Source organism: Syngnathus floridae, chromosome 17 (genome assembly GCF_059516105.1).
Source record: "Syngnathus floridae isolate MCC-2025c chromosome 17, RoL_Sflo_1.0, whole genome shotgun sequence".
Classification (NCBI taxonomy): Eukaryota; Metazoa; Chordata; class Actinopteri; order Syngnathiformes; family Syngnathidae; genus Syngnathus; species Syngnathus floridae.
In genome coordinates this window covers 6631659-6650862 of record NC_142429.1, presented here as the reverse complement: position 1 = coordinate 6650862, position 19204 = coordinate 6631659, and the positions used below count along the sequence as shown (strand labels likewise).

Here is a 19204-nt window from a genome sequence, read left to right as displayed (position 1 = left end):
TTTTTAGTACTTATACATTTTATGTATTAAGAATAACGTAATGAACTAAACACAATTTTATACACGTATTTTATTTTGTTTATTGCATTGACTCCCGTCCTACACTCCAGTAGAGGTAATGCACGTGACAGTTTGTTTGCTAACCGTCAACAAACACCACCGAAGAAGAAAAAGAAGAAGCACATCATTACGTCACGTCTGCTCTTACCCGATTGGTTCCGCTTGACTTGAGGAGCAGACATTCCTTCTTCATTGTCGTCTCGAATCCCCTTTTTATTTTACTCCTAAGCAGTTTTATTTTACATACCAAGACACTTTTTGTGACACGTACGGACGTTTTCAGAAACACTTTCCAAAGAGATGGAGCTCAACATAGCTCTTCATTCCAAGCTTTCCTCCATCATGGATGCGATGGCCGAGTCCGCCATGGTCGAGCTTTGCAAGGTAGTGGACGAGGACACCGTCGAGCTGCGTTTGGAGCTGTCACGGCTCAAGACGCTCAACTCGGCCTTGACAGAAAAGGTTGACACGCTACAGTGCGAGTTGACCGCGGCCAGGAGTGAGATACCCGGGCTATCTCCGAGGCACCGTACCGTTGCCATCCAGACGGACGACGACGTTAACGGTAGATAGTCCTTTGTTTACATGCACGCTCCATGTATTACGCACACCTTTGGCATTAAATTGGAAATAATACTTAATAACAATAATTAGTATTGCATCAGATGTAATCGTGAGCAAAAATAAAACCAATATAAACTACAGATATCGGGGATTTTTGTGATAGACATACGATGCATTCCATATTTGTCCACATAACAGTATTTTTAAATTATTTTTTTGTCTTTAGGGAGATTAACAAGCAGTGATCATATTAAATAATCTATTGCCAGACACAAATAGCTTTTGTAATACAATATTATGTGCAGTAATCCATGACAAGGATGGCTAATAATTTTACAAAGAAACAGATACATATTTTTCAACCTTTGTTTTTTTTTCTAGAGTCTGTCTCTCCAGTTATCGAGGGAGTATTTGGAAAGGACTGGTGCCTTAACCTGTGGAAAGACAGATCTCGTGTTAATCAAAAGATGGATGTTCAGCAAGTAGATGACGTGAGTGTCGAATATTCAGTGTCTCTACGTTCATGCTGTAGCTATAAATGTTTTTTCTTATTCTCTGCAGGATATGGTTATGTCTACGCCTCTTGACTGTTTCACTCTGTGCAAAGCACAGGATTTGGAGAAAGGCACTGAGTTTCACAGTTTTGAGTCTTTTTCGAAGGCTATTGAAAGATGGCAGAGGTCCAATTTTGTGGAGCTTTACAGGCGTAGCTCCAGGACCGTGGAGAATGCCAAAAAGCGGGCGAGGAAAAAATCGTTCAGTGACGATTTAGTGTTCGCCGAGCTGGACTTTGCGTGCGCCTATGGCAGCAAATGGTAAGTTTTTACAATTACACTGAGATTAGACCCCACAACAAATCAGAATAATTGATACTGGAAAAACTGTTACTTAGCAAAGTTATTTTTTGTCGTAGCCCCGATATGAAACGTTGTCCATTCACCATCAAAGTGCGAGTTACACCTGACGGAAGGAAGCTTTACATAAAGGACATCAGTCCTGCAGATTGCCACAACCATGAACTCTCCCAGGTAAGGTCATTGGGGCTGTCCCGTACTTGGGGGGGGGGGTAAAATAAAAACATTTTGATTGTGGCTGCTCCATTTCCCAGGTTCTGATAACTGGGTCCGACTCTGAGAATGTCGATGTGATTCAGGTCAAGGTGGAAGATTATTTGGAGGGCGCTGCTGGAAGCTTCTCGCAGGGAGCAGTCAGTCAAGAAAGTAAGTGAAATACACGCATGGTAATGTTTAGCAAACTAGCAGATCTTTAAAAAAACATGAGCGAAGACATAAAAAAATGTTTCTTCATTTTGCTCTTGTAATGTGTGTGCTATATTTCATGACAAACATGGCACAGCTCTCATGAATAATTGGAGTCTCCTGATATCTGTTGTAGTACCAAGGTGGACCTTTGAGGGGCAGCATGGTGCCACAAGGCAGACACTTAAACATTCAACCATTTACTCCTCTTTTTCTGTCTGGTAACAACATGACCTTCAGGTGACTTCCTAATTGGCTAAAGGGTCAGAAATTAGTTTGAATATGTGGTTAATACAATCGGTTTTGAATTGAAGTCTTATGAAGTTCCCAACTTGATTGCAATAAGCACAAGTGCTTCAGGACTTACACAAAAATATTTTCCCATTCCATCAAAACATATTTAAAGAATGATTAATTAGTCAATCTTGAAAAGTAGTCAAATCTTTAGTCGGTTGACTAAGAGTCAAGAAACAAAAGCAAAGATTGGCAGCGAGAGAATTAAAAACTGTTTATGTTGCCCTTTTCCGGACAACATCAGCACACAACAGCGCACCCTGGACTTTCGAGGAAGTGCAGACCTTCCTCGGTATCCTCGCCGAAGACGAGGTGCAGCGGGAGCTTGTTCGTGCGGTTCACAACAGGAGGGTTTTCCAGCTGGTCTCTCAGCGGATGGCCGCCAAGGGCTTCCAGCGGACGTGCGGCCAGTGCCAGTTGAAGTGCAAGAAGCTGCGCTGCAAGTATCGCAAAATAAAAGCACAGAACAGGAACAAATCGTGGCGCTGGTTCGTCTTGGTGGACGCCGTGTATGGTCGTAGGCCGCCGATAAGCAAGCCAAGCGTGGACGCCGCCGCCGCTATGCTGGAGGCCGTGATGGACTCTGTCGGTAAGTTATGCTTACATGTCCGATAAATGAGGAAGAAAGTATGATAAAATACCTTCATGTGATTTTTTTTTTCATTTTAGTGAGGGAGGAATTTATCTCGTCATTACATGTCAGTATTATGGGAAGATGGACAACATACAATTTTTTATTTAATAGTGTAAATTTAATTGCCACTTATAAAATAGTTTGCGTAGACCGCAAAAAAACAATTGACGCTCTAGTTAAATGACCAGCCAAATGTAAAAACAGATAAAACTTCTTCTCACCCTTAATTTTGATGACGGGTTGCGTGATCGGGAGGCGATCGGCTTCAAATCAAGACTACATGTAAACGTTTTTGGTGCGTATTCTTTTATTTTTATTATTATAGCTATATTGTACTGAAAAGGGCAGATGCATGTGTGCCGCATAAGTATGTTTTGTGTATATTTGAACTAAAAACAAACTCCACTCCCGAGTATTGTATTGCTAGTAGTCGTAAAACATCAATTCAAAAAATTGAAAAATATTTTTTAAAAATCTATGTCATGGTTAATAACACAAATTTTGCATCACTTCTCAGTCCAGGGTCTTGGCTCCAGCTGCAGCAGCAACCCGCTTATCTTAATTGGCGAGTGAAGACCTTGACGCCGACAGAACCGGGGATCGTTTCCTCACCGTATGTCTGCCCGAAAGACGAAAAGGTCTTACGGTGACGACATGCTGAAGGTGGAAGATGGAGATGCGCGGACAGCATGGAAGACACTCGCGTAGCCGACCAGATCAGGGAGAAACTCGGCCAGTCGCCCGGTGTCAGTGAGTGGACCAGGCTGCGCGGTGGAAAGTTGGCGAATCGTCAAATCCCGTCTCTGTTGTTTTGCTCCATTGTATGTAGTTTTTGTAAGCAATTTGTACAACAGGCTCCAAAAATAAACTTTATTACAAAACCATATGTTTTGTAACCATTGTCTTTTTTACACATAATATTATTAAGGCTGTTTCCAATTATTTGGTAGAATTAAATTCCAATAAACGATTGATCGGGCGATTAAATATATTATTAATAAAATGCTAGGTTTTATTATATAAAAAAATTTGACTAAGTTAAGTCATTATAAAAATTGATCTACATGCAGCTAAATGGATAAAATTAAATTATTTAAGAGAGATGTATAGTGATTGCACAAGTGTACACACCCTCTGGTCACATTCATGTCAGCGGACGAAATGTCTCTGATTCACCCCAAACAAATTTCAGATGTTCTGGTATGCTTTTGAAAATGATTTATCACAGTCCACAGTACTTTCTAAATGTGCCTTGAATTTTGTTTGTGTTGTTATAGTCTGACATCTGAGCATCTTTCTATTTTATGTTTTTTAACAGACAAGGAGGAGCTCTCGTCGGAAGAACTGGAGCAAACGCCAGCATGGCCGGCGGACGTCTCGATGGAGCCAGACAGTAAGAATCATTATGACACTAATGGCACCGGAGAGCGAGCCATTCCGTCGGATCACGACGCCCAGGACGAATGTTTCGAATTCGTTGTCGAAGACGGGCAGGAGAAATTATCGGTACAAACGAGCTCAAGTTCCAGTGGCAAAAAATACGTGTGTTTACGCTGCAACATTTCATTCTACAACCCCAACACCCTGATGCTGCACCAAAGAGCCCACCAGCCGTACTGGTGCAACGTGTGCAAGGAGCAATTTGACAGCAAGGCCAAGTTGAAGCACCACAAGTGCGAGGTGGCCCCCAACAAGTGCCGCCTGTGCGGGAAGACTTGGGCCAGCCAGTCGGCGCTCCAGACCCACATGGTGGTGCACACGGGCGACAAACGCTTTGTGTGTCGCTTTTGTGGACAGAGGTTCGCGCAGAAGGGCAGCATGAGGAATCACCTCATACGAACGCACATCGGCTGCGGCGAATGCGGAGTGACGTACGAGGCCAAGACGCAACTGCTGCGTCATTTGGTGAGGCACAAGAATGGCACAATTTAGCGGGACTCTAATGTGGACACTTTAGGTTGATGTAGAAGCTGAGTTGCTGGAGGATTGGAATGACCGATATGCGCCACAAGGGGGCGCCTAAGCGCTACATTTCTATGAGGACTTTGGTACAGTATCCCCTTCGTAGTTCCTTGGCAACAAGATGGTGCCTAAGCACTGCTTTTCTCTTAGCTTGGGTGCCATTTTGTGGCGTTTTAGGGTGTTTCAGAAAGAGCTCAAAATAGCAAATAGAAGAGTGGATAAAATGCCGAAACGTAAGCGCTATTGTATCAAAATAAAGAATTTGGTGTCTTGGTGAAGCCATAAGTCGCTAAACTGACATGTCAATAGGGGTGTAAAAAGTGGATGGAACGTTTGCTGTCATTGCGAATTTGAAATGACATTCATCTCCAGCCTTTCTGTTTGTTAAACGCATATTAGATCGCTTTAATCTTCACAATAATCATCAGCAGCCTTCACTTGGGAGTCAGAAAGTTTATTAAATAAAACATCCCTCCAAAAAATACAGTCAGAGTGTGCTTTGTTCAGAAGCGAAGAACGCACTTTCCGTTAAACTCCAAATAACATTTGGGACACACTAACATTCGGGTGGGGGGCTTTGTTAGGGCATGCAAGCACAAATCTGTATTTGAGTTATTTTAGCATGTTCAACAACACTGTTGCGATATAAATTATTTCAGGAAGGGGAAACAACAAGCACCCATATTTTAAAAATCCTAACTTCAGTCACAGGAGTTATTGAAATTAAAGGACACACTGTGTAGTCTACTGTTGTGATGAGGTAGTTGACGGTGTGTGCTACACATCGGCACAAACATTATTTAATCCACTGCGGCCTTGAAGGAGGTATTTCAAACATTGCACAGCAAACATGAAACGGCATGCGATGCGGATGAGGTCAGCGTTTCAATGAGGTATTCACACTAAGTGCCATAAAACGGACAAATACTAAACTGGACCTGCAAGGTCTGAGATGAAGACGACTAGGCGTCCCGTGTGGATTTTTCGCATGCACACTTTTGTGCGGTTACAAAAACAGCAAACCTATTCAAAGGAGAAAAATTCAGTGCGCCCCCTGCTGGTTAATTATGAAATATGTAGAAAGCTCCACCTACTTTTATCAATCTCAGGTAAGAAGCATCACCTGATGAGGGTTGGGTCATGTGGCATATTGACAATTGAAGCAAGAGGCTCCCTTTTTTGACTCGATGGTTTTTCGAACGAGAATAAAACACGCCGCATGCAAGCACGCATTAGATGGGCTTCATATGGGTGAAACACTGGTGATGGTTCAAGCCATACTTGTAGGCGTAACATTTGCCGCAGTCCATGCAACTGTACGGCTTCTCGCCCGTGTGCGTCCGAAGGTGGATATTAAGCGAGCTCTTCTGGGAGAAACTACGTCCGCAGTTGGGGCAGCTGTACGGCTTCTCGCCGGAGTGCACGCGCTGATGCAGCTTCAGGTAAGTCTTCTGGGCGAAGCGTTTGCCGCACACCGTGCAGCTGAAGGGCTTCTCGCCCGAGTGCCGTCTCACGTGAACTTTCAGGCTGCTCAGGTAGTTGAACACTTTGCCGCAGAAGAGACACTGGAAGTGCTTGCTCGGTCTGATGGGCTTGGCAGGGAGGAGAGCCAGTTGTTTTCCGGTGCCGCCGTGGATGTTGCTGGTGTAGTCGACGTAGTCGGTGGTGGGGGCCGAGGGAGGGCCCGGGGCGTCCAGCAGCGTGCTCATTGCGGCGTCCTCAATCAGCTTGTCCATGATGTTAGGCTGCGAGCGCTGCGCCTGGTTGTCGGCCATCAACGGGAAGCTGTTCAGAACCTCCGAGTGAAGCTGGAGCTCGTTGACGGAGCGATGGAGCTCGCCGTCCAACGTCTCCACATCTGCACCGCACACAAACTGTTATTATGCAATACTCAGGTTGGTAGTTCACTTACGAAAAAGTTGACCTTTTCTGTTATCAGTCAATCTCATCTGCTGCCCGAACGAATGATCGTCGTACGCTTCCTCCTTGATGAAGATGAGGTCGGGTTCTGTGTCGATTATATCGAACACCTGCCAAAATGTGACCATGTGAATGCCTTGGGGAAAAAAACATGACAGCTGCACAGTTTTACCGTACCGGCGCTCCCATGCTTGACATGGCAACGGGCTCGGCTGCTTCCTTCCTTTGAACGGAGGCTCTTTTGTCTTCCCTCCACAGATCCATGCACCAATCTTTCCCAAAGACTCCGTCAATGGCAGGAGCGGCCGTCTGCTGCTGTTGCTGCTGCTGCTGCTGTTGGTGGTGGTCTGCAAAAATCAGATGGAAGAGGTGAAAGGTGGACATAAAATCAAAAGCATCCGATTCTGCATAGGCATACTCAAAATTATTCTAAGAATACAATCTGGAGCTGATTTGGATTATTCTCACTGACTTTAAATAGATGTTTATTTTTAAACAACAATATACACAAATTAAATTCTGGATCACATATGCATAAAAGATCAGATCAATTGACTACATTTGAAACTTTCTTTTAAAAAAAAATTGACATTTTTATGACATCATCAATGTGGCACTTCAATTTTCCTGGGAACACCCTTGGAATGTGCTCCATTTTTAAAGCCCCTCTCCCCCTGAATTGACCCACCGGTTTTATGTACATCTTGACCTTCGGGATTCCTTCGGCCGAGGTTGTTGACGTGGCTCGGGTAGTAGTGAGCCTCCCGGGCGGCCCTCAACTGCAGCTCCAGGGAGTAGCATCTCTTCTTCAGGGCCTCGTTCTCGCTCTTGTGCAGGGAGATCTCGCCGAGCAGCACCGACGAGCACTCGTCCGCCAGGTTTCCGATCTCCATCAGGGCAGTCTTGGTGAGCTTCTCCAGGATGGCCGCGAGCTGCATCCGGAAGCTTCTGTTGGTGGTATCGCACATCATCTCAAAGCGGAATAAGTGCAAATAATTTGGCGGTTCGGCATGTATTTGACGAAACGAGCTCCGCGAGCGCTGGACCAAAGCTAGCCGCTAGCAGCTGTGCCGCGGTGCATTGTGGGATGCGGACATGCCCTTTCCGAGCTGAACTTGAACGTAGCACGTTATCCTATTAAAATCAACTCTATTAGCTATCATAATTTCAGCTATCAAAAACACAAATTCCAGTCTAAAATTAAAACAAATATTTATTTTTTTAATTATTTGATTCTAATTAATTTAATTATTGTATTAAAACGTTAATTGTTCTTCTACAATTGCAATTCAAATGTGTTTGTTATCATGAAATAGATGCCACATCACAGTCCAAAGTAATGACAAAAATTCATTTTAGTAATCGATTTATTTGATTGATTTAAATAGACAGACAGACAAACATGGTAGTTTGATTTATATAGCGCATTTGATATGGAAGGCAACTCAGTGTGCTTAACGCACAGCATTCGTATTTTCAACAAGCAGCACAGCAATTTACATGAGACCAGCCACAGTGTTGGATGCGGTTTCGTTCATTGTCGTCTCGCTTTGCGCCAAGCCACCACTGCCGCAGAGTTGCATATCGGACTCAAGGTGCACCAAGAGATGCTTTTTCAAATTGCAGTTCTTTGTGAAGCCTTTGCCGCACTGGACACACACAAAAGGCTTTTCCCCCGTGTGCGTGCGCTGATGCATGTCCAGGGTGCACTTCTGGATGAAGCCCTTACCGCAAATGGGGCAGCGGTACGGTTTCTCCCCGGTGTGCGTGCGCTGGTGTGTGTACAAGTGCCCCTTCTGAGCGTAGCGCTTCCCGCACAATGTGCACCGGAAAGGCTTTTCTCCTGTGTGACTCCTCTGGTGGATCTCCAGCTGGCTGTAGCAGCGGAAGCTCTTACCGCACTGCAAACAGCCGAACCTCTTGGCGGTGGCGGTGCTCCTCAGGTGGTGCATCTTGGCGCTCTTGAGTGGGTTTTGGGGCATGGCATTCCCAGGCATGCTTCTGTCGGCCTCGTGGCTCGCATGCGGTTGCGTCAGCGAGGGGTTCCACTGGACTTCCCTCCTTTCAGGTGTCGTGAGGCACGAGGGAGCATTGAGACTCACAAAGCAGTCAAGGTACACAGGAAGATGGCGTTCCGAGACGGGTTTGTGGCGCTGGCTCACCTCTAGACTCTTATGGATGCCTGTTGGCAGGATGCACATGATGTCAAGCTTAAAATGATAGCTTCACATTTATTTACTCCTGAAATACCTTCCTTCTAAATCTGGATCGGATCTGGATTCAATTTACAAAATCTAACTGTAAACACACTTGCATGAATATAGCAAACTTAAATACAAGTGATTCCAAACTCACTGTTTTCATTTGTTCTTTCCTGTTCGACCTCTCTGATGTCCACCTCTGTTGGCTCCTCTTTTACCACCACTTCAGTTGGTAACTGAAGTGTCTTATTGGGGAGATGGTACAATCATTCCACAGCACAACACGGCATGGCAACCATTGGAAAAACAAACCTCAGCTGGAGGATGATGCTCATCTTGGACGGAAGTGCTCGTCTCAGGTGAGGAGCTGATGTTCTCCCATGCAAATTCACTAGAATGCAACAATTTGACAGTCATACAAGGTGCAGCCATGATGGAACTTTGCTGTTGTCTCCATGACGACACCAAGGGAGTGATGACAAGATGGAAGAAAAACAGGTCTACCTTTTGGAGGCAGGTCTTGCCCTTTCAGGCTCTAGCACGACGCTTTCTAAGCCTTCCCTGGCGTCCTGCGGCCTGCCCCGCTGCGCCATGTGAAGCAAAGTCTCCATCAAATTCAGCTTCTCGGTGAGGGATGCAATTTCGTTACGGCCCCGGGTGATCTCGATTTTCAGCATCTTCGACTCGATCTCTACCAGTTTGCCGATTTCTGTCACGGTCGCTTTGCACAACGCGTCCATGATGGACACGAGCTGTGTCTGGAAACAGAAAGCCGTCATGTTGCTCCAATTAAAGACTTAAACACAAAAGGAGCTGCCCGCATGGAAACAACACAAGTCGTTATGTCTTCTTCTTTTCCCATAAAGTTCATAAGATTACATTCAGACTGCAAGTACTGCTGTCCTCTAGCGGTCGTAAGAGATTTGCTTAGAATAAGCAACTTGTGTAAAATCATACACAATTTCAGGTCTTTTGTTTTATATTAACCCCAATTTACGCTAACATTTCTTTCAGGTACCTGAAGCAGAAACACGCTTAATCATAATCCACATTGATCTAAACAGAACGGCATTGGTTGTTGAAACTCGCTTGAAAATGATTTTTTGTCAACTTTTTGTATTCACGCGCATCATTTACGTGTATTAATATTTTTCCCTGCAATATTTCATTATTTGCATATCGAAACACCGTACTTATGTCTGGGAAACGGAACGGAAACTTCATTTACCACAATGCATTGCGACGTAAATTTAGAATGTGATTGGCTACTTAAATTCGTTCCAGGAAGTGATCAATTTTGATTTACTACCTTCACCAAACATCCTCCACGTACACTTTTTCTACTCAGGCACTGTATATAATGTCACGTACGACAACTTTTTACGGAAGTTTTAATTTGTTGTCTTTTTAAACACTTTGCCGGTTATGTTTAATGTTTCGTCTCGCACTAAATAGAGACACCATTAACCACAATGCACCGCGGTATTAACCTGACACATGATTGGCTAGAAATTTGTTCCAGGAAGGGATTTACATTTGCCGACTGAAATTGTTCCTCGTTCACTTTGTCGTTCATTCATCGGTAAGTACTGTTTAAACGCTAGAAACTGTAATTCCATTAATTTATGGAAGTGTTTTTCTAAAAGGGTTTTGCTTTTGGTTGTGAGAAGCACATTGCTTACCGTGTTTGAACTGTACTACAGAGGGAAAAAAAGAAGGAAATAAAAAGGAAAAAAATACTCAACCTGGTCAAGCTACACTGAAGTTTCATCATGATGACTTGCCAAATATTGTTTGCTCACACAAACCATTGCACCATCTCCCCCTCGCCCTCACACACACACAGACAACATGGCCGGCAGGAGAGTGGTGGTCTTCCCCACATCAGCAGAACTTGGCCCGGCGCTGGCCCATCTGGTGACATCTCGGGCGCAGCAGGCAGTTAGTTCCCGGGGCAGGTTCACCTTGGGCCTCTCTGGAGGGAGCCTGGTGACCATGCTCAGCAAAGAGCTGCTCGCTCTGCCAGGCTTGGACTGCAGCAAGTGGGTTGTGGGGTTCTGTGATGAGAGAGTCGTACCATTTGACAGCCCTGACAGCACCTATGGACTCTACAAGGTAATACACACATTTGGTTGATTGTATCCAGAACTAAAATATTCCTTTCTTTGTCCTTAGACCCATTTCTTTTCAAAGATTAACATCCCAGAGGACTCAGTTTTGGCCATCGACTTCTCACTCCCTGTGAAAGAGTGCGCTGAGGATTACACTTGCAAACTGAGAAAGGTTCAACGTCTTTTTTAAAAATGTGTGATTTGACTTGTTGGATGAAATTCACGTTGTGTTGTGCAGGCTTTCCCTGATAACAGCATCCCGGTGTTTGACCTGCTCCTGCTGGGCATGGGGCCAGATGGACACACATGCTCCCTCTTCCCAGAGCACCCTCTTTTAGAGGTGAGAGCTGCACTTAATTCAGATTACCAAATAACTAATTTTACTCGCACCTTGTGAGCAGGAGAGCCAGAAGATCGTGGCTCCCATCAGCGACTCTCCCAAGCCACCACCAGAGCGTGTGACCATGACGTTTCCGGTGGTGAACGCCGCCCGCTGTGCCGCTTTTGTGTCCACTGGGGGCAGCAAAGCGCCTGTTTTGAAGGTAAAACAAATTTTTAGTTTGAATTTGAGCGTTTTCGACAGTGGCTCACCTTCTCCACATGCGAGGGCATGACAGTGTCATCATTGTTTCCTCGCAGGAGGTTCTGGAGGGACGAGAGGGTCCACCTTTCCCGGCAGCCCGCGTCCTCCCGACAAACGGGGAGCTGTTTTGGCTCATCGACGAGCCCGCTGCCGCTGCTTTAGCGATTAAGGTGGAGCGGCTCGGTTCTGGGGCCAAACTTTAGAGCTTTCCAATGGAGACGAGAAGAAACTGTGTGTCCATTGCACTTATTCAAAGCTTGTTGTTTCTGTGTCCAGAGACTTTGGAAAGTTTACTCTTTTAGATTTACATTTGTAAAATGGGAAAATGAAACCAACTAAAATACATTTTTGTGAGTGTTTTAAGACAGTGCAAAGGTGTGTAGATATAAATTTGTGGATTTGGTCAAAATACTGCTTGTAATATAGCTGTCAAATGTGTTTTAGCACAGATAGCAAAGCGCAACATAATAAATCATATTTTCCAGTCAGCTTCACGACCGCGGTGCAGTTCTTCTCTCCGCCAGGCCCATCCCCTTTAACATAACACCGTCCTCCCCTTTAAATCCCAACTTTGCAGCTCCGCTACAACAGTACAGTATCCTTTTCCCCCTCTTATGATAAGAATGCATCCAACGGAGACAATCTCCGCATAGCACCTTGTGTGCATCCCTGTCACCGCTCGCATATATTTATTAAGACCCCCCACCCCGATCCCACCCGAGGAATCATCATGACGTACGGCGTCGCTTTGGTTCTGCTGTCCCTGTTGTCCGGCTTCTGCACGCCCTCCCTGGGCTACTTCGCCGAGGAGCGCTGGAGCCCCGAGTCCCCACTTCTGGCTCCTAGGGTCGTCCTCGCCCTCATCTGCCGCAACTCTGAGCACTCCCTGCCTTACGTGCTTGGAGCCGTGGAACATCTCAACTACCCCAAAGAGCGCATCGCTGTGTGGTGAGTGAGAACGTTTGCATTTCAGTTTCATTCACAATTTTTTTTTTTACATGCATGAACTGATCGCTGATGTGTGTTTGCAAGTAGCTGTAAAAAAAAAAATGATGCTGTGCTGCACGTGTGTATGTAGTGGGCATGTTATCCATTGATCTGTATACGTGGAGGGGAGGTGGGCGGGGTTTAGGTGTTTGGGTCCATTGCTGGACAGTCATCTCCTGTCATCACTGGAGTAGGAAAAGCACGCTAACTTCACGGGGATTGTTTTTAAAGGGTTTGTTGGGTATGTAGTTCTGGTTTATGTCACCTGCATGCACTCATGGCAGACAATGGGGCGCTCTAAAGCGGCTGTCTGAAGGGACGGTTTTTATTTTCCACGCCTCATCTTCAACCCTGTGTAATGTTTTTTGAAACAAATCTTTGAATTCACTTCACAAGGTCTTTAAACATTAACTCACATCCAGTTTTAAATTAACGCGCAGCGCCTTAAGTAAAAGTGAGTTGCGGTGCAAGCTTCTGTGTTTCTCTGCCATGAGTTTTAACAACATGCCGCAACAGCCCACCCGCGCCTTTACCCCGAGGAGGTATGCTTGTCACACACCAACTTCACCTTTATGTGGTGCCTTTCGTGTGGGCCGAGCAGTTAATTGCCCCCCTCTCATTTTGGTGTTTGTCCAAAACGGGTCAGAAGTAATGAAAGTTTTATACATGCAGCTGTCTTGTGTTGTAAACAACATGTGGAAGAATGTTTTTATGTAAGCAAGCCATCAGAAATGGAGTCTGTGTCTACATTTAACGCAAGGCAGAAAAAAAAAAAGCTACTTGTGAATGTAGCATCAACAAGCTTTGGACAAACATTTATTGGAGCACAGAGACTGCGCGTCATGTTTGAGGACTTGTAGACGAGTGATGGCTTAGCAGGGAGCTGCTGCAGTGTTCTCACAGTCGTGAGAAATGTGTCCCATTCCCGACTGTCTGGATGTTGTCCATTCCAGAGGGGAAAAAAAAAAAAAAAGACTAAAGCTGCTGCTGATGGTTGTCTGGCAACACAACACGAAGCTGTTGTGTATGTTAAAGCTGCACTGTTTAATGCTGTGAAATACAAACAAAAGCCACCAGTAAATAACAGCTGAGATTTTGCCGCTGGTGACACCACAAGATGGATATTTAAGTCTTTCAAAGAAAGCTCTGACTTTGCTCATTTTAGGAAGGAGGAAAAGGGAAGACATGGAGCAAAGAGAAACTCGGAGGGAACTCGGATTGTTTAATTGGGCCGTTACTTGTATATAAGTCTGCCAAAAAAGCACTAAACCTCATACAATTGACCCAAGCCATATGCAGGGGTTCAAGGACTGACCCTTGAGGGACCCCTTCACGTGTCTAATGGCATACACATGAATGTCTAAAAGTTCACTTTAATGTTAAGGGTCAGGAAGTTCACATATTTGCATGTTGGAAATGAAAGGCTAAGCATCAAATATGTGTTTGGTAAGAGCTAGCATTCACACATGCTGGCATGTATCCAGACAGCGAGGAAGTAACCGCTATTTGTGAGAATGCCGCAAGCCAAATGTTTGCTCTAATGCTATCATGCATAAACATGTTTTTGTTAATGTTAATGATCGGAGAAAAACTGAAAGCCGCCAGCAAGTAAATTGAAAATGCTGAGTCGAGCGTTGAAGTTGCAAAATCCACAGCGTTTTCGATATAATAGTAGAAGACTGTGTAAATCCAAAAAGACAAACATTCACAAATGCCAAAAAGCATCTACTTTATTTTTTTTTCATTTTACCTTCCGACTGGCCTTATCTTTGTAATTCATTTTTAAGAACGTCAGCACACTCTTGCCGTACCGGTACTTGAGTGCATACTGAAGCCGCTCTTGCACACAGCCTCGTTGGCGCAGTAGGCAGCGCGTCAGTCTCATAATCTGAAGGTCGTGAGTTCGAGCCTCACACGGGGCAAAGTTTTTTTTTTCTCTCTCGCCCATTTGTGCGGGGGGGTCTTCGTTTAATATTTACCAAAGAGGCTCAGCCATTTTAAGTGACTGGCCAATACTGTCTGAACAAAATTGCTTTTGTTTAGACAGTCTTACTAATGCGACTCCATGTTATGCTTTTAGCTTTGTATGGTTGACACTTGCTCTCATTCCCGCAGCTGCACACAATGTGATGCCCTTACATAACTGGAGGTGTCATATTTTTCTGCTTTTGTATCAGCGGTACATTATAGCCCCTCTACATGTTGTTGTCTGTTTTGACAGGGTGGCGACCGATCACAACGAGGACAACACCACGGCCATCCTGCGCGACTGGCTCGTGAAGGTGCAGAGTCTTTACCATTATGTGGAATGGAGGCCAAAGGAGGAGCCCAGGTTGGTTGACTGCTGATGTTTTTTGGACAATGAGGAGTTCAAAGACGTGGATGTCTGTTGCAGTCGATATGAGGGCGAAGAAGGTCCCAAGGAGTGGCCGGACCCCCGTTACGACCACATCATGAAGCTGCGGCAAGTCGCACTGGAGTCGGCACGGGAGATGTGGGCCGACTATTTCATGGTAGGTCGACTACCGTATTTTCCGGACTATAAGGCGCATTGGACTGACTGTAAGGCGCACCTTCAATAAATGGCCCATTTTAAAACGTTGTCCTTATATAAGGCGCACCGGACTATAAGGCGCACTAATGCATCATGTCAGATGTTTAATCCAAATCAAATCATTCTCCATTTTATCTTTTTTATTTCAACTTCAGACGCAACAAATTACTTTATAATCACAAAATGATGATCCATAGTCTTTTTGATTCATGATTCATAGTCTTCAGTGGGCCACTTATGATTGATTTCATGACACAATGTTTCGGGCCAGTTTAAATTTAGGAATTTGGTCCATATATAAGGCGCACTGTCGGCTTTTGAGAAAATTTTCGGTTTTTAGGTGCGCCTTATAGTCTGGAAAATACGGTAAATAAGAGCGCTAGGCCCACAATTGATACAATTAGTGTAGTATGACAGTTTCTTGGCACCTTCCATAATAGAAAGAAATACAACAACTTTTTTAAGGTCACAGCATTCTTAGTCATGCACAGGCATTTCATTGCTCGGAAAACACACAGAAAATGTTTTTTGCTAGTTTTGATTAACTATAATAGCCTTGCCATGTGCAATAGAAATAAACACAAATCTGCAATCTGTGGCCAAATCTGGCACAGTTTGAATTGTCAAGAAAAAAAAATAAATCCATGTACAGCTAAAAGATTCCGACCTCCACGCTGGTGTATCTTTGTTGTCCAATAATAGTCAACGGATAAGTACAGGGATTTTTTTTGGCACTGGAAATCATATTGGAATTGGACCCTGTCATATTTGTCTGCCTCGTCTGTGGTTCTTCTGCGACGTCTTCTGGCGGTGGCACTCCGATGAACCTCTGTGCATGTTTCTATTTGTACTCCGCAAGCCTCGCCCACTTGCTGCAGCTTCAGCTCAGGGTGTAATTTAGCCGCATGTAACATCCAGGTTTGTTGCGCTATGAATGTTCTTTAGACTTTCTTAAGAGTTTATTGAATATCATTTTGGTTATAATGTCGCAAAGATCTTCATACTATTTATTTTCACGTAGTTGATGGACTGCGACAACCTGCTCACCAACCCGAACGTGCTCTGGAGTCTCATTAGCGAAAATAAGACGATCATCGCCCCCATGTTGGATTCCCGTGCGGCCTATTCCAACTTTTGGTGCGGAATGTCCAGCCAGGTATGGAGGACGATAACGACGATGATGACCGTCGACTGATACCTGATTTGTTTGTTCAGGGCTACTACAAGCGCACTCCGGCATACATGCCCATAAGGAAGCGGGTGCGAAAGGGCTGTTTTGCGGTGCCGATGGTGCACTCCACCTTCTTGATCGATCTTCGAAAGGAGGCCTCCAGGCAGCTGGCTTTCCACCCGCCGCACCCGGAGTACAACTGGGCCTTCGATGACATCATCGTTTTTGCATACTCGGCTCGGATGGCAGGTGACAGGCCACGAAATCTTGATTGACATTCTCTCTCGAAGTCTATTTTTGAGTCTTTAAATGTTGATGGAGGTTATAAATAGCTCACAGTTGAAGTGTGATGTGAAAGATGGAAAATGTTGGGTTGGGTTAAAATAATAGCACACGAAAACGGTCTTGCGGCTACTTAAAGTTCGAGGTTACAGCACCACGTTGTGATATATACATTTTAAGTGGATGTTTTTTTTCTATAAAACACTCAAAGATTTTTTTCAAAACCACAAAAGGGATCTACGTTTAAAAATATCCTCCTTAGAGTGCTTCTCTAGATTGCTTTCTTTGTTTTACGCTAACTATGTCATCCTCTGGCTCGGACAGACGTGCAGATGTTCGTGTGCAACCGAGAGACGTACGGCTACCTCCCCGTGCCGCTGCGTGGCCACAATACTTTGCAAGACGAGGCCGACAGCTTCACGCATTGCCTGATGGAGGTTGAAGGTGAGGAGTGGAAGTGCTAACTCGGCTAAACCGTAAACTAACGTGAAAATTGTCTGTCCTCACAGTGCGACATCCCCCGGTGTTGCCGTCCGATTATATTCCCGCTCCCCTGAAACAACCCGACAAAATGGACTTCGATGAGGTAATCAGGGAAACTTCCCCGCACAAAATAGTAGTACCTACACCAAAGAGAATTACAAAAGTCTGCTAGCTTAATGCTAACACACAATGCAAAGCACCATAGACAGGCTAATAAAACTAGCATTGATGAAATTTGTCAGTCAAGGAATTAATCCACCTGCTGCTCATGCATCCAGGTCTTCATGATCAACCTCCGAAGGCGGACCGACCGCCGGGAACGCATGCTGAGAGCTCTTTACCAGCAGGAGATTGACTGCAAGGTCACGGAGGCTGTCGATGGAACGTGAGTCATGACCTTATACCGTCAATCCTGTCCTCGAGAACCACTATCCTGCAACTTTCCTGTTCCCCTCATCTGCTTGAAGGGCTTTGAACACCAGCGACGTTCAAAATATGGGCATCCGCATGCTCCCCGGCTACAGCGACCCTTACCACGGCCGCCCGCTGACTAAAGGAGAGCTGGGATGCTTCCTTTCGCACTATAACATCTGGAAGGAGGTCAGCAAATCATGATGGAGTAAAGCAAATTAAAAAAAATATATAAAATGAATATAAACGGTTGTGTTCAGATTGTCGAGCGCGGCCTGCTCACCTCTTTGGTGATCGAAGACGACCTGCGCTTCGAGATCTTCTTCAAGCGGCGTCTCATGTACCTGATGGACGACATCGAGGAAGAAGGACTCGACTGGGATCTCATGTGAGCGTTCTCAAGCCCCGCCTCCTCCAGCTCCAGACTTTGAATCCCAATTGTATTTGCAGCTACATCGGCCGCAAGCGAATGCAGGTGGACCACTCAGAGAAGGCGGTGCCTAATGTCCACAACCTGGTGGAAGCCGACTATTCCTATTGGACGCTGGGTTACATGATCACCTTGCAAGGAGCGGAGAAGCTGTTAAGAGCCGAGCCGTTGAAGAGAGTACTGCCCGTGGATGAGTTTCTGCCCATTATGTACAACAAACATCCAGTGTAAGCATTCCGACGTGAGCCCATGCTGGATTTGTAGGTTTGTTTAAATTTGACCCCCCCGACCCCCCAGGTCTGAATACATGGAGCAGTTCGAGACGCGTGACCTGAAAGCCTTCTCAGCGGAGCCCCTTTTGGTTTACCCCACCCACTACACGGGAGACTCAGGCTACATCAGTGATACAGAGACGTCCACCGTGTGGGACAACGACAAGGTCCGCACGGACTGGGACCGAGGACGCTCGGGCAAAACTCACCAGCAGGGCAAGCTCAGCACCGAAGCCCAGAACTCGGACGTGCTGCAGTCGCCGTTGGACAGCACGGCGCGGGACGAGCTGTGAGCGGAACTCTATCCAAACAACAGTACTTTTTTTTTTTGTTGTCGTTTTACACTACATTGCATTACAGCGGGAGGATGTAAAAAAAAGTTTTTGAACGTGTTCCGATGGAAACGGCACTAGACTTGCCACACGGGTTGGCATTTGCAGTACCCAACGTGCGTCTGTCATACAGAAAAGAAGCTCTCCATCTCTTTCTTGGTCCGAAGGTGACGTTACACTGTGAATTGGAATTTTAGTCAAGTAAAAGGGTGGATGCAACTTCTTGTCTTCTTCTTCTTCTTCGGAATATTTTTTTGGTGTATCTTGACACGCTTTCAAGAACAAATGTGACAAACATGCCCTCTCTGCTGCCACCTATGCAATTTCCACGTCGCCACATCAGCTCGGGCTGGCAGCTGTCAACGAGACAAACCGCCCAACAGCAAAGCGTTTACAGATGCACATCAAACGTGCACACACACACACAGACACACACACACGGAAATCTCATGTATCTCATGATTAAACATCTGCGCTAGCTTGATTGAAGGCTCTTTAAATAAGACGGGATGGAACATTTTGTTTCCTCGGGTTTAACGCTTTGCATGCCTCAGATGCAAGCTCCGCAAAATTGTTTTGGCTAGCACCATAACTCGATCCAAACGTGCACTTTATGTGTGTCTGTCGAGGCGCACGTTTGTAATTATCCGTCTGACATTTGCTAAGTTCATTTATTAAAAGTGACACAAAACTC

At 45.2% G+C, this 19204-nt stretch overlaps 5 protein-coding genes and 1 non-coding gene across 10 annotated transcripts; 4 read left to right on the top strand and 2 right to left on the bottom strand.

Annotated features, from left to right (window-relative positions):
• Window positions 1-21: 21 nt before the first annotated feature.
• On the top strand, window positions 22-5259 carry LOC148384009 (uncharacterized). Of its 3 annotated transcripts, none has more exons than XM_088357989.1 (7): window positions 22-625; window positions 1006-1115; window positions 1186-1439; window positions 1538-1652; window positions 1778-1844; window positions 2422-2766; window positions 4130-5259. In XM_088357989.1, exons 1-7 carry the CDS (start codon window positions 361-363, stop codon window positions 4741-4743), a joined length of 1770 nt encoding a protein of 589 aa, XP_088214115.1. In that variant the 5' UTR covers window positions 22-360; the 3' UTR covers window positions 4744-5259. The 3 variants fall into 3 exon arrangements, with proteins under 3 accessions (XP_088214115.1, XP_088214114.1, XP_088214116.1); XM_088357988.1 differs by having other exon boundaries at window positions 1733-1844; XM_088357990.1 differs by lacking the exon at window positions 2422-2766 and having other exon boundaries at window positions 27-625; window positions 1733-1844.
• A 256-nt stretch (window positions 5260-5515) lies between these two features.
• On the bottom strand, window positions 5516-7793 carry LOC148384008 (uncharacterized). 2 transcript variants are annotated; one of them, XM_088357998.1, is made up of 4 exons: window positions 7382-7793; window positions 6871-7040; window positions 6698-6803; window positions 5516-6631 (listed from the first exon to the last, which is right to left on the bottom strand). In XM_088357998.1, exons 1-4 carry the CDS (start codon window positions 7662-7664, stop codon window positions 6006-6008), a joined length of 1185 nt encoding a protein of 394 aa, XP_088214124.1. In that variant the 5' UTR covers window positions 7665-7793; the 3' UTR covers window positions 5516-6005. The 2 variants fall into 2 exon arrangements, with proteins under 2 accessions (XP_088214124.1, XP_088214125.1); XM_088357999.1 differs by having other exon boundaries at window positions 7403-7793.
• On the top strand, window positions 7575-12082 carry pgls (6-phosphogluconolactonase). 2 transcript variants are annotated; one of them, XM_088358002.1, is made up of 6 exons: window positions 7575-7599; window positions 10741-11009; window positions 11070-11177; window positions 11244-11345; window positions 11407-11547; window positions 11645-12082. In XM_088358002.1, the coding sequence occupies exons 2-6, from the start codon at window positions 10746-10748 to the stop codon at window positions 11789-11791; spliced, it is 762 nt and encodes a 253-aa protein (XP_088214128.1). In that variant the 5' UTR covers window positions 7575-7599; window positions 10741-10745; the 3' UTR covers window positions 11792-12082. The 2 variants fall into 2 exon arrangements, with proteins under 2 accessions (XP_088214128.1, XP_088214129.1); XM_088358003.1 differs by lacking the exon at window positions 7575-7599 and adding an exon at window positions 10319-10476.
• Window positions 8043-9781, bottom strand: LOC148384007 (uncharacterized). The gene is made up of 4 exons (XM_088358001.1): window positions 9399-9781; window positions 9207-9285; window positions 9049-9139; window positions 8043-8875 (listed from the first exon to the last, which is right to left on the bottom strand). Exons 1-4 carry the CDS (start codon window positions 9671-9673, stop codon window positions 8190-8192), a joined length of 1131 nt encoding a protein of 376 aa, XP_088214127.1. The 5' UTR covers window positions 9674-9781; the 3' UTR covers window positions 8043-8189.
• A 93-nt stretch (window positions 12083-12175) lies between the features above and the next one.
• On the top strand, window positions 12176-18729 carry colgalt1a (collagen beta(1-O)galactosyltransferase 1a). The gene is made up of 12 exons (XM_088357987.1): window positions 12176-12536; window positions 14797-14907; window positions 14971-15088; window positions 16151-16285; window positions 16345-16549; window positions 16907-17026; window positions 17092-17168; window positions 17344-17450; window positions 17533-17665; window positions 17737-17864; window positions 17927-18133; window positions 18204-18729. Exons 1-12 carry the CDS (start codon window positions 12319-12321, stop codon window positions 18469-18471), a joined length of 1827 nt encoding a protein of 608 aa, XP_088214113.1. The 5' UTR covers window positions 12176-12318; the 3' UTR covers window positions 18472-18729.
• On the top strand, window positions 14425-14497 carry trnam-cau (transfer RNA methionine (anticodon CAU)). The gene has a single exon. It is a non-coding gene; the product is annotated as a tRNA-Met (tRNA).
• Window positions 18730-19204: the final 475 nt, after the last annotated feature.

Excerpts from the sequence above, each read along its gene's own strand:
- LOC148384009 (XM_088357988.1), top strand. The coding sequence starts at position 361 with ATGGAGCTCAACATAGCTCTTCATTCCAAGCTTTCCTCCATCATGGAT. Across the intron at positions 626-1,005 it reads GACGGACGACGACGTTAACG|AGTCTGTCTCTCCAGTTATC; the intron begins GTAGATAGTCCT and ends TTTTTTTTCTAG. Across the intron at positions 1,653-1,732 it reads ACAACCATGAACTCTCCCAG|GTTCTGATAACTGGGTCCGA; the intron begins GTAAGGTCATTG and ends TCCATTTCCCAG.
- LOC148384008 (XM_088357998.1), bottom strand. The coding sequence starts at position 7,664 with ATGATGTGCGATACCACCAACAGAAGCTTCCGGATGCAGCTCGCGGCC. Across the intron at positions 7,041-7,381 it reads TCAAGATGTACATAAAACCG|ACCACCACCAACAGCAGCAG; the intron begins GTGGGTCAATTC and ends TGATTTTTGCAG. Across the intron at positions 6,632-6,697 it reads ATTGACTGATAACAGAAAAG|ATGTGGAGACGTTGGACGGC; the intron begins GTCAACTTTTTC and ends TGTGCGGTGCAG.
- LOC148384007 (XM_088358001.1), bottom strand. The coding sequence starts at position 9,673 with ATGACGGCTTTCTGTTTCCAGACACAGCTCGTGTCCATCATGGACGCG. Across the intron at positions 9,286-9,398 it reads GCAAGACCTGCCTCCAAAAG|TGAATTTGCATGGGAGAACA; the intron begins GTAGACCTGTTT and ends GTTGCATTCTAG. Across the intron at positions 8,876-9,048 it reads GGAAAGAACAAATGAAAACA|GCATCCATAAGAGTCTAGAG; the intron begins GTGAGTTTGGAA and ends TCCTGCCAACAG.
- pgls (XM_088358002.1), top strand. The coding sequence starts at position 10,746 with ATGGCCGGCAGGAGAGTGGTGGTCTTCCCCACATCAGCAGAACTTGGC. Across the intron at positions 11,010-11,069 it reads GCACCTATGGACTCTACAAG|ACCCATTTCTTTTCAAAGAT; the intron begins GTAATACACACA and ends CTTTGTCCTTAG. Across the intron at positions 11,548-11,644 it reads GCAAAGCGCCTGTTTTGAAG|GAGGTTCTGGAGGGACGAGA; the intron begins GTAAAACAAATT and ends GTTTCCTCGCAG.
- colgalt1a (XM_088357987.1), top strand. The coding sequence starts at position 12,319 with ATGACGTACGGCGTCGCTTTGGTTCTGCTGTCCCTGTTGTCCGGCTTC. Across the intron at positions 14,908-14,970 it reads AGGCCAAAGGAGGAGCCCAG|TCGATATGAGGGCGAAGAAG; the intron begins GTTGGTTGACTG and ends TGTCTGTTGCAG. Across the intron at positions 17,169-17,343 it reads ACAAAATGGACTTCGATGAG|GTCTTCATGATCAACCTCCG; the intron begins GTAATCAGGGAA and ends TCATGCATCCAG.